This window comes from Anarrhichthys ocellatus, unplaced genomic scaffold (genome assembly GCF_004355925.1).
Source record: "Anarrhichthys ocellatus isolate YVR2014 unplaced genomic scaffold, GSC_Weel_1.0 scaffold1, whole genome shotgun sequence".
Taxonomy (NCBI): Eukaryota; Metazoa; Chordata; class Actinopteri; order Perciformes; family Anarhichadidae; genus Anarrhichthys; species Anarrhichthys ocellatus.
The window spans coordinates 2,347,382-2,359,828 of NW_022280031.1; the positions used below are offsets into that span (position 1 = coordinate 2,347,382).

The following is a 12,447-nucleotide window of genomic DNA, read 5'->3' on the forward strand; positions in this document are numbered from 1 at the left end:
CTCTCTCTCTCTCTCTCTCTCTCTCTCTCTCTCTCTCTCTCTCTCTCTCTGTGAGGCCGATTGAAAAACAATTACAGTGCGGTCATAGCTGAAGTAAAAACATTACTTTTGATTCTTTTTAGCGGGCAAGCTGTAGTAGATATCAATAGATACAAGAGTCAGAGGACGGGCTGTGATCTGTATCTTATTTTATAATTTAACATTTGTTAGATGCACAAGACACACTGTGTGTATAAGTTGTTAATACGCTTTGGGTTTGCGGGGTTAGCTGTTGCACCATCTCGACCGTACTGAACGCAAATAGATGAAATATCAAGCTCGTTATAGAACTCTCTCCATAAGACAGAAAAACAACATTTATTTTAAGACACAAAGTTCCCGTGGGAAACGTGATGTACAAATAAGAATGCAGTGAAATTGCAACTGATATTTGTATAAAAATCATCCAATTCCCCAATTAACCCCGTGCTGTGTGCTGATTGGTTACCTGCAGTCTGGCCTCCACTTGATCCAGAGTAGCTGAGTCCAGTGCGCTGACCCTCGCCTGCAGGAGCTCTATGGTGGCCTGATTCAAACAAACACAAGTTATATACGAGCATGCACACAAGTATTCTTGCTCTCGCTACTGGCACAGCAACAATAAACAAACTTGGGAGGAACTGATGTCATTCATCTTTGAAGTATGACCCAGTTCTCCGGCTGCACATCAGATACACAGACTCCACTTGGTGCGCTCCCAAAAAAAAGTTGTTGACTTCTTACCATCAAACTGGCTCCTTGCACGCCAGAACTCAGAGGTCCCTGCAACAGAAACACAAAGAGGGACAATGAAATATAAGAAGAATCCTCAATGTCTGATCCTCAATGAAGCCATCATTTACATAAATCAAGTGTAAGATTTTATTCAGCTTCAGTGAGCGGATGGTTACACGGCAACAGGAGCATGAAAATTCTACCGGTGTGAGAGTGAAAGAGAGAGAGAAGCATTAGAGAGGATGTGTGTGTGTGTGTGTGAGAGAGTCGGTGTGTACCTGCTTGTCTGATCCTGAGCCAACAGCCATCTCCAGCTCAGCTAGACGCTTCTCCAGTTCCGCCATCTACAGGGACCGAACAAGGCAACACAAGGCTGGCAGTGACAACAGCATCCCACAAGACACACACACACGCACGCACGCACGCACACACGCACACACGCACACAGGCAGGAAGCCTTTTGTCCCGTTTATTTACCATTAAATATTCTGACATTCCTCTCACGAGAATGAAAACAAAAAGGCGTCTGGCAGATCAACATTTGCTCATTTCACGAGTGCGCTCGTCTCCCAGACACTTTGCTCTGCTTCCCCTCTACCTCCCTTTACACTTTTACCTTGGCAGATTCATTGAATTTCTCCTGCTCCGGTCTGCTGTGCAGCTCGTAGAGCACCACTCCATCTGGGCCCTTAGCCGATGCCGTCGGCTTGCCCTCTCCCGCACCGCTGCCACGGTTGCCCTTGGCCACTTCCAGCTGGGTGAGCAGACGCCTGGGGGAAGGAAGGAAAGAAGGAGACACAAAAGGATTAAATGTTCAATATTGTTATCAACTCCATGTGTTGCTTTTCAAGCTCTGTTGTAAACTGCAAGGTCAAGGTGAGCTTGGATCTTTTTAGATCCGTTTTTCCATCACTTTTTATTCCCCTTCTCCCTCTTGTGTCAGTCTCTTTCCCTCTCTATCTTCACTACAAAGATGTAGTCTTAAATGTCGCAACTGTACGTTTTCATTCACTCTATGGCCTTGGTGGTAATCTCTCTCCTTCTAAAGTTTTTATTAGCCTTCCTCAATCATCCGTCCATTGGTGCTTGTGCTCCCCAGGTAGTGCTACGCTGAGCTCAGCGGGGGGGGAGGGGGTTTGTGTGGACGATTGATACCAGCTGCTCTGCCTTGCCCTTGTTACTCTCTTACTCGTTACATCTGGGTTACAGTGCGCTCATTGGAATTAATTCCCCTGCTCCTCCCTCCCACCATCTATCATTGACACTCCCTCTATATCTTCAAGCTACCATTGTTCTTATCCCTCTTTCCAGCCATTCCCTGCCTACTGCCTCATCACTCGGCAAGGGTCTGATTAGCATCAGGTTCCAGATGTTTTGTCCTCTTGCTTCACTGCCTCGTCACCCAGCTCACCTGGCCAGTGCTCCGTCTGGGTCAGCCAGATTGATGTGTGCATGAGGTCCCAGCAGCGAGTCGAGGTGGGCAGAGACCAGCTGCTGCTTGAGCTGGGCGGCGTGCTGGGCGAGGACCACCGGGGTCAGGCGCTCTTCTGCGTTGGTTTCCTGTGTGGCAGACTGGAAGCAGAGGAACACCGCCGTCATGGAGTGACTGAGTTCTACACGGCAGTGACAGGTCAAGCACCAACGCAACGCAGAGGTATTCAAATTTAAAAAAGGGAAAACATACTGGATATGTAAACATTCACGCTTTGCACTCGCCATGTAAATTGAATTTGTTCCGATATTATATTTCAGTAGAACAGAATTACAGATCCTGGATTAGCTACTGTAGCTTCCTGCATGGGATGTATATTTTAGGGTAAACAAATTAAATAACTAAATACAGAGGTGTATTTTTTTAATGTTTACTTTTGTTTTTGACCCGTATTCAAAAACACAATTAAGAGAATAATAATCTGGTGTGATCCCTGCATGCTAATTCAGCACACTATCATGAAACCATCACATTATTCTCAATAAATCTGCTCTATATAAGTACATTACAGTATTACAGTATGTTCTCACCTATGCAATGCAGCAGAGGACTTCTCCATTCAATACAGTCACCCTGATGAATGGCCACACTTTTAATTTGGAGTGAGGCCATGACTCCACGGAGGTCTTTCACAAGTTTAAATTTAGAGACTGAAACAGAGAAGCAGGCTGCTCGTTCTGCCAGCATGACCTGCATGAGCTAAAACCCATGGATTCTGTCACAAGAACTGCCAACTCAGGTTGAATTTGATGCTGGGACTCATGGAGCAGCAGACTCTACTCTGCGAGTATCCAATTTAATGACACCGAAGGTTTAATTAGTTTCGGGGTTGAGGAGTCTTTGTAAGTCTGAAAAGCAATTCCTTGGACTGTGTTTCAATCAATTCATTTTCAGCTAATTTAAGGCTTCGGTGCACACGCCGTACAAAGCTCAGGTCTCTAGTGCAACAGTAAGAACTGGGCAGAAATATTCCACCTTTGAAACTGTTCCAACTAAAAGGTTGCCCCTCCCATGATGATGTGGTCAAGGAGCAGAGCGGAGGAAAGTCTCTTTGTAGAACGGCTAGTGAATGTGTGTGCAGACAGCTAGATAAAGGCTGGATCATCAGAGCCCAGTCCTGTGGGCAAGAGGGAGGCGCGCTCGAGCTCATGTGTGCGTCTCGCTGGCAGTTCACCTGGATGGCGTCCACCTCCTGAGTGAGTTCCTGGATCTCGTTCACCAAGCGCTGGTACTTCTGCTGGGGCGTCTCCTTCACTCCACAGCCCTCTCCGAGCTGAGCAAAGATGAGAGGGCATAGTGAACACTACACAACAGCAAAGTGAGTCTAATACAGAGAGAGCACGCTCTTGACTTTATCAAGTGCCAATAGAAAAATCCTCATGGTGTTGTTACCCTGAAATGGAACACGTTTTAAAAAGAATAAAAAGTGAAGTGATTCATTGGTGCTGACTAGAAGGTACTCACGATCTCAAATTCTCCTGACTCGTAGCCCACTCTCTGGCTTCTACTGATTCTGTCTGAGAAGTCTGTGAAAAGGAGACAAACGGCTCGTTAGAAATCAAACAGAAATACAACGGACAGAGAAAGCAGACTGGTTGTCAGTACCAAGCCCAGCATAAAGATTTGGGGATTAAAATCGACAAAAGAATGGATCCGTTTACATTGTGAAGCAACAGCACCTGTCAACTACGTCTGCCAGTCTTGTATTTGGCAAAGTTGTTATTAAAGGTTGTATATCTTGTATTATTGGTAATTTATATTTCTCTATCCAGTAAGAGTACATTTTGGATTTTGTAAAAGCTATTCTAAAAAAAACAAAAAAAAAAACAGATTACAATAATTGTGTTTGTATACTTAGTATTTATGGTTATTACTGGTCACAGAATGTACTGAGGACACCAGATACAATAACAGAAAAAAACAACCAGTTACCAGTTCATTATGTACACTTAAGTAAAACTGATGCCGTGTAATACAACAGTCTTGCAATAAAGCTTAACTTTGGGAAGATTGTCATCATTTGTCAATCATTTGTAATTTCTAAGAAGAGATGGTGTTGATTTATATGTACGGTCATTTTGGAGACTGCAGTTTGTGGAGCTAATGAACTGTATTGCATTCAACAGAGGTGTTTCTATTATTTTGTCCACCCCATTAATACCAATGAGGGCAGGTTAAATAACAGAAACACCTCTGTATAAATGAACATAGTTATTGAACAGTCATATTTGTAATGTATATATTTACTAAAGGTGATGTTACCTTTCTGTTTCACCTCATACAGTGAAGTTAATAGTGACGAGTGATTAATAATCCTGTGAACTGACCGAGCCCCTTGGTGTTGACATGCTTGTCTTTGAACTTGTCAAAGGCTGCGTTGGGGTTGACCACAATCCTCTCCACGCTGTCACTGCAGAGCTCCTCCTGTTATTGAAATAAAGGAAATAAAGTCAGATGAACATTAACAAAATCTTAAAAAGGGAATGTTGTACTATACATACAACAAAGACTTAAAAATGAGCCTTGGCTTATTGAGCCAGTGAGCCAGAAGCCCATGGTAGACTTGAAACATGTTATATGTTTGATCATTGCCCCGAAATATGATTTAAAAGAAAATGAATTATGAGGTTAAGTCGACGAGTGTATTATGACTTACAAAGGTTACACAAGCACAGAAAATAAAAGCCACTGTAGCAATGAATCATGGAAATCTGCAACAGCTTTACAGCCAAAATTTGGGGCAGTCCAGAGCCAGATTATTACAACATAATGTAGAGGAGCAGCAGGCAAGAGATGAAACGGCATTATGTGTGTCACAGCCATAGTTCATCCTTGGCCTGACTGCAGAGGCTGAAGACCTTCTTTAAAAAGGTTTCATTCTTTAATAAAATGGGTTATCCATGTCGTATAAGTCTACTGTGGTAAAAATCAATGTTACGTGGATGAAGAGTTGGAAGCCACTAACGCTTTCTTTTCTAAACGACAGTTTGATTAGTGATTCTGGGAAGAACAAAAAAAAAAAAAAAAACATGCATCATTTGATCAGAACTTCCACGTGATCAATTATGATGAACTAGAGGCTACGGTAGGATTAAAACACCAATGACACAGACGGATAGATGACATGAGTCCGGGCTCACATACAGAAAGCAACACCACAAAACACAAGACAGTTAAGCAGATGAAGGGAGGAGGAGGAAGGGTGAGGAGGAGAGTTAGTCAGGCTCTTACCAGCTCCTTGGGTTTCCAAAGAGAGTTAGAGAAAGTAACAGAAGAGCAGAGGGAGAGAAAAAAAAGTTGGGGGAGAGAGAGAGAGAGTCAACACAGATTAATGTGGTTATCACATGCCATGCACACAACAGGAACAGTTGGCCAGGGTCGGGGAAAGATAAGAAAGAAAGCAGTGTTCTGAGAGTTGCTGTTAAAAACCCTGGAGACACGGTTCAGACCGCTCATCATGTCTCCAGTTCTTTCTCTCTTCCCCGATTTCAGGGTAAGATGGTTCGAAAACACCAACAAGTTACGTTCTCCTTTGATACCATACTGCACTTTATAATGCAATGCCAGCGTATGCTCTCATGGAGGGCATTGTAGGTCTCAAAACATTATGCTGTGGATGGTGTTTTAAAAAACAATCCATGAGGCAGAATGACGGGTCAAGAAACTTAAAAGGCCTAACCAATGCTGTTAATGAAGTATATCAGAGGTAAGGCCCCGATACACAGAGTGATTTTGGTCTGTCCCAGACAAACAGAATGATATCATTGGTTATCAATCCGAGATGGAGGTCTGAGATAGCGCTGCGAGAAATATCCATCCATGGCAGATTTAGGGCATTGGTGACCAAGGAAGTCTGCGTCAAAAGTCTGGCAGGATCAGAAATTTGGGCCCAAATTCATGAGGTCAGTGTTACAAAATAATGTCAGTGGATACTAATATGAAATGATGTAGAATACACTGGTCAACACAACACACTTGATTAAAGTAATAGGCATAAACCAAACATACTGTTTGTGGAACTCTGGCAAAGAAGAAAACATTGAAGTGACGGCACCACAGCCAAAGTTTAATTAGTTAAGTTAATGCATGTTTCTGATTGCATTTATCAATTATGCTAGGATACACCAGGGATTTGGCCAACAGTCTGACATGTCTCAAATTTGAAAACTTACAGTAATTTATAGCCATGTTATTAAGCAATGTACCAATGCACCTTCAAGGAGTTATTGCAGCCTATAGGGGCCTTTGAAACATCCAGTTAGTCAAAATAGTGTTGTTAGGCAGGAAGCAACTGTTAGAACATGATGATAGGTTTAAAAAAGGAAATATCTAAAACAAATGAACACTTCTCTAATGTACGTGTTGCACTGCTGAAGACCAATCAAAATCATTTAAAAGAGTTCTACCTGAGCAACACAAATAGGAGGAAAATAATCAATTTCTTGCACTTCAAAACAATCAGAAATTGATGAATTACAGGGCACAAAGAGGGTCACTCCATCGATCCATTTCATCCAAATCAGTTAGAGGTAGTAAAAGTGGATATGAGATTAAAAAAATACATGCATAAAAAGCATGGCATTGAGCTCACTAAGAGTAAAATGGATCCAGTCTTACTTGTACAAACTAAGGTCCCAGGAGGGTTGGGGCAGAGTCAAAACAAGGGCAAGGGTAAGGGAAGAACGAATGTGGACACATGGAAGGGAAAATGCCAATTAGGATTCACTCAGCTGGTCAGTAAACCGTCCAGCACAGCAATACACGTTTGAAACCACTAACTCTGCTTAGTGTTACAGTTGGTGGGCATCTTCATGACATCGTTATAAACATCCGCAGTAGATTTTGTTCCCTGACATTTTAAAAGATAATGGTGCTTGCGTGGGACTTTAATGATCTATTCTCAACCTGTCCCTTCTCTCTATGTATAAATCAGGAGATGTACCAATATGTAGCTTATAATATATGGATGATTAAGTTAAACAGTAACCTGAAAAGGACGTCTTGACATGTTGTATGAAATATAAACAAAATGTACATATCTTGTTTTATGGATCACACAATTATAACACAAGTATTTATGAAGGGGCCATAGATGACATCTTTTTTTCTAATTTACCTTACAGTTGGTACGGACAGCACAAATGCAGTGACACAGTTTACTTTACAGTACTGCTGAGGGACAATCAGTGCTTTGCAGTGAAGGTAGTAACAGTAATCTAAGTTATTGTGTAGTTAGGCGTTTAATCATGGCAGGGGTAACGCGCACGTACCGCCGTAAAGAAATGCATTCTCCGTTATAACAAAGTGTAAACCCTCGTTTGTCAACGTTAGTTCGGTAACAAATGAGCAGCGAATCAAACAGCCTGCAAACGGACACATCCAGTCAATACAAAACGTCCACTTACCGACTCAAACTGAGCCTGGTCATCTTCTGGGAGGTCACCGGTCTCGTACACATCCGGCTCGTTAAAGGCCTAATAAAACAATCAGGTAAACAACACATCAAACTATCAGATATCCCGTTTATTGGCATTAGTCTGGCCAACGCCCCGGCCCATTCAACAAGACGTAGCTAGCCGTTGCTACTTGGTAGCTTGTATCACAAGACACAATATTAACAGAAATGTTTGCCACGAATAATCTACCAGTTTTAACGCTAGTTGTTTGGTAGTTGCAAACAATAAGCAGACGACATAGTAAACATGATAGTTTAGCTGCTAGCTGTCACATCTTGGTGCTAGCATTGCCTTGTAGCATTCTAGCTAACCTGTCTGATAACATTAGCCACTTACAATTCCTGGCAAGTTTGCGTATTTGGGATCAGCCATTTTCAGCGAGGAGCAACGACGAGACCAATAAACCACGATAGAATATATTAGCAGCTCTTTAAACGTGTAAATTATCGATTAAATAAATCAAATTGTATCACAAGTTAACGGTAGATGAGCCAGCAGTCTCTCAGCCGGCGGAGGCTTCCAGGCTGATGTGGTCACTACGCTAGCTTGATTTGACAGCGTGTACGTTGGGTTTCATGGAGGAGCAGGCGGACGGGCGGTGATGTATTAGCTACACGGACGGGGAAGAGTCCAACGGCGTACCAAAACCAACAAATCAAGCGCTCCCGAGGAAGTGGAGCGTCTTTACGCATGCGCCCAGTTTGACGAATATAATGCAAGGTCCCTTTTCTGTTGTTTAGCATCGTTTTTTTCATATTTGCTGTCGCACTCACACAATACTCAACAACTCATTCGCTTCAACAACAAAATGATTCTGTCTTTTTTTCTAAAATTGTTTGGTTGAATTGCAGAAGAGTCGTCACACGGTGGCGCTAAAGGTACGACCAGACAACTCAATCAACGGGCCAAAGACAGTCGACTAAGAGGATGATTCACTCTGTCGGAAAGAATGATGCTGCTTATCTAACGTGTTGTTAACTAGGCTATTCCAGATAATGCAGTAAATAGCCATATAAAGTATGATACGGTACTGCTGTATGTGTCTTATTTAAATTAACTAATCATGTATTTTGCAACGTTTTTCAATGTTTTACCTGATTTTTTATTTTTATCACTGCACACATTGTGGGCGTTTTGTAGGCCATGTTGGAGGAGAAGCAACTATTTCCAAACCAAATCCTGAAAACACTGTCAAATAAATCAAAAAAATCACTGACTTAAAAAGTCTTAAAATGTTATTCTGTTCCCTATGTCACATTTCTTGCATACCAAACAGTGCAGGGATTGATTATTCCTATCATAGGCCTATGCAAAGAAACTTCTTATGATTACATAATACTGTATAAGAGTGTGTTCATGTAATGCACGTTTGTTTTTCATATTATCGCTTACTATATATTGCACACAGTATGTTACATAACCTACAACACATTATTATTCATTGAATTAAACATACATACAATGAATCATTAGTGTCAACCAATCACATGATTGGTATAGATGACAAAGCGTAATTTGAGGCCCAATAATACATCTCAAGACACAGACTATGGCTTTGTCATCCAGAGCCCTATGGCACGAAACTCTGGATATTGTGGTCTATTTCTTGCTGTATTTTTCTGGCAATTATTTCATAATTCTGATTCAAATGCAAATACATCAGTTTTAAATGTAAACCTATTGTAAGTGCTACAGCTTTATTCTCTCTTACTGTGTTTCTTGTCTATACATTTTACGCCAAGAGGAGCCACTGGCAGAACCCACATATCTTTTTAATCAAGTCTCTCTGGAGTGTTGCAACTGAATGCGAGTGCAGTGACACATCAACGGATTCGGCCTAAACCGGAGCCTATCGGTTTTCACGTGACCACCCAGTTTGTCCAGCATGGCGACCGGTCTTGTTCAAACTAAAGTGTTTAATGGTTAAAAGTGAACTTTTCTCTCGGGGCCATGTGTAGTTGTGGTGGCGGGAATAAGAAGCAGTGTGGAGCTCCTGTCCCTGCTCTTCTGCTCAGCGGTCCTGATGAGGGAGGATTTTTTTGGAGTCGCTCCTTCACCACGCCCCGCCCCCAGTGAGAGTCAGTGGGATGACAGTGATGCACCGTGCAGCCACTGCCGACCGGACCAGCTTGGATTACACTCACCATTCACAACTCTCCATCTGTTCTCCACCGCTCAACTGGACCAGAGTTGGGACGAGGACGTTTGAAACAAGAAACTCTCTCAAACGGGTTCTTTCTTTACGTTTTCTTTAAAGAATCCGGCTTTAGTCCCCCCCCCCCCCAAAAAAAAAACTCGTAGTTCATTCTTCCAAATGTTGCCGGTCTCGCTTTGCAAGTGGGTATAGCCGGTGGTTTCAGCTCGCGTCCAGGTGGTTTACGGGAAAAGGCTGCACAAGGAATATTTTGTCTTTAATTTAAATTCCTCGTTATCTTTTGGAAGCGCGTCTACTATCCACCCCCCCCCCCCCTCCCCTCCCCCGCCACCCCCCACACACGATGGCAGATGCTAACGCAGAATGCAATATCAAGGTTTTGTGTCGATTTCGTCCTCTGAACAAGTCGGAAATTATCCGCAGAGATAAGTTCATCCCAATATTTCAAGGAGAAGATACTGTCATCCTCGGGGTAAGTTATCTCGATCTCCTTCCTCTTTGTCACCCCATGCAGTCTGCGCACGCCGACGATACACTTCTCATCTCACACATCAGATGTTGACCAGAGAACACTGCAGACTTAAAGGCTTCTGACAGGGATCAAACTAAGTATAGCCCCTATCGATAGTCTGATCAGCATCATGCATCATTCAGATGTGTGTTGCTGCCATCAAAGAGCAACAAGGTGTACTAAGCCTTGCAGAAAATAAGGCTGGATCGAATTGATGAATAGCCTCTCATGTCATTACCTCAGATGATCTGCCAAAATCATCCCATTTCTTGTTGAAATTAAGCCCAAGATCAATAAACTCCACAAGCCTGAGCTTTACCAGCGTTGTGAAGATCTTAAAAACTCATAATTTTCTGAAAATGCATCTTGGCCCCACCTCTGTGTTCCCACACCAGCTCATTATTTGCTTCTTCTGTGGTATTTATCTGCTGGATTTTTGGTGTGTTTCCTGTGTCAGAAGATCACGTAGGATCGGTTGATTGTTGTTGGCGTATCTTACAGGCAGCTTCTAAGGAGCTGTTCAGGTATCAGGTGCTGCAAATCTAATGAGAGTCATAGTTAGGCTCTGGGAGGGGTTCTGTCCAGTCAAGAGGTTTGAATAGCTGCTGATAATTACTGTCACTGCTTTGGAGCAGAGAGCAGCACGTGAAAATGAACCAAGCTGTAAAACATCTGTCACTCTGATGGATGCGTACCTGAGGCTGAGGTTAACAGCGGGGGATTAAGAGTGCTCTGAATGTAAATGTTCACAGTGTTTAGATGTAACGCCCATCAGGGCCGACGCTAACACACACACACACACACACACACACATATGGCCTGACAGTTGTGTTCGAGTGATAATGAAGACAGCAGAAAATCCATATCAGTTTACAAATGTTGTCACATACACATGCATGCACACATATTGAAAAGCAAGACAGCATCGTTGAGGCAGATATCCCAGCAAGACATCTGCCTCAAGCAGATTGAATGACTGAATACTCACATTACCACATCATTTTGATGCTATTTGGGAGTGGCATGTTGGCAGTACAACGGCTTGAAATCAGTCATTCCCGCTTCCATCTTGGGAACTGTATTTAAATGTATTCTGTGTGTGTTTAAAGGCAGCAGAAGACTGACAAATTCATACAGATGTTCTTTCTTGTATGTTATGAGGTTATTTAAAACTATCTCAGTTTTACATTCTAAAGAGTATCTTGGATCATTGTCAGCGCTTCTGTGTCATTCAGGCTGCAGTGTTTTAGTGTGTACTTCAAAGTAGTCTGCAGATGATGACAGCTGAAAACAGTGTGCAGGGATATAAATCATGTTACCCAATTAAGGGAACTGTGATCTGTCGTTATGCCAAGAAAACATGCACACTGCACGGCTGTTGTTGCCTTCCAAGACTCCAGTATGGCAGCAGGAGCCTTCAAAACTGATAACGTCTGGAAACAAAAGCGTGCACTTCTCTTCTTATATTTTCAGTAACCTCATGTACGAACCGTCCATCAATTTCCTTCTGCTCAGATGCATGCACACAGTTTTCATCTTTCTGAATGTAATTGCTTGGGGGGTATAATGCGAAGGGTTTGTAGTTGTGTAACTGCGATCAGACTGTGTGGTTTCCTTCTGCAGCATCTCTCTTGTAGCTCTGGAACACACTTGGATGAAGTTGTAAAAAAAACATGTCTCCTGAGAGTTGAAATGCTACGGCCGTCAGGTTGGATGAGGAGTTAGAATATCAGGCTGGCAGGCGAGCAGGCACGCTGCAGGGATCCCGTACTGACAACTAAGCGCTCGCATTCTGACGGTTGATAAAAAACAATTCGCATCTGGGCAGCACTGATGGCCCCACATTTGTCTGCTCGAGGAAGGCTCCTTCCAGAACTTGTTAAATGACAGAGGCCAGGATTTCAGCTCTTGAGTGATGGCTCGGCAGCACCTGGGTTGGCAGGCAGGAGGAGACTTGGAAAGATTAAAGATCTGGGAAGATGGCGTGTTGGTGTGCTCTGAATCGATGAAGGAACGTCTCCGGGGGCCTCAAAACACTGGGGACGGGTGAAGTGTGACTGGTAAGATGTGCAGTGGTTTC

At 42.9% G+C, this 12,447-nt stretch overlaps 2 protein-coding genes across 6 annotated transcripts in view; one reads left to right on the forward strand and one right to left on the reverse strand.

The window, feature by feature from the left end:
- The window catches only part of dctn2 (dynactin 2 (p50)), a 12,470-nt gene extending 4,188 nt beyond the window's left edge, over positions 1 to 8,282 (reverse strand). Inside the window, exons 1-11 of one of the 2 annotated variants that reach the window (XM_031850871.1) lie at positions 8,038 to 8,282; positions 7,651 to 7,719; positions 5,477 to 5,482; positions 4,573 to 4,669; positions 3,710 to 3,771; positions 3,420 to 3,518; positions 2,165 to 2,325; positions 1,370 to 1,523; positions 1,032 to 1,097; positions 763 to 801; positions 488 to 565 (exon numbers count right to left, since the gene is read on the reverse strand). In XM_031850871.1, coding sequence (XP_031706731.1) covers positions 488 to 565; positions 763 to 801; positions 1,032 to 1,097; positions 1,370 to 1,523; positions 2,165 to 2,325; positions 3,420 to 3,518; positions 3,710 to 3,771; positions 4,573 to 4,669; positions 5,477 to 5,482; positions 7,651 to 7,719; positions 8,038 to 8,073 — 867 coding nt within the window. In that variant the 5' untranslated portion in view covers positions 8,074 to 8,282. The remainder of the gene's footprint in view (positions 1 to 487; positions 566 to 762; positions 802 to 1,031; positions 1,098 to 1,369; positions 1,524 to 2,164; positions 2,326 to 3,419; positions 3,519 to 3,709; positions 3,772 to 4,572; positions 4,670 to 5,476; positions 5,483 to 7,650; positions 7,720 to 8,037) is intronic. The other variant, XM_031850878.1, reaches the window with a different exon arrangement.
- A 1,512-nt stretch (positions 8,283 to 9,794) lies between these two features.
- kif5ab (kinesin family member 5A, b) overlaps positions 9,795 to 12,447 on the forward strand; it is a 56,243-nt gene continuing 53,590 nt past the window's right edge. For all 4 annotated transcript variants that reach the window (XM_031853791.1, XM_031853762.1, XM_031853772.1 and 1 more), the window contains exon 1: positions 9,795 to 10,328. In XM_031853791.1, coding sequence (XP_031709651.1) covers positions 10,200 to 10,328 — 129 coding nt within the window. In that variant the 5' untranslated portion in view covers positions 9,795 to 10,199. The remainder of the gene's footprint in view (positions 10,329 to 12,447) is intronic.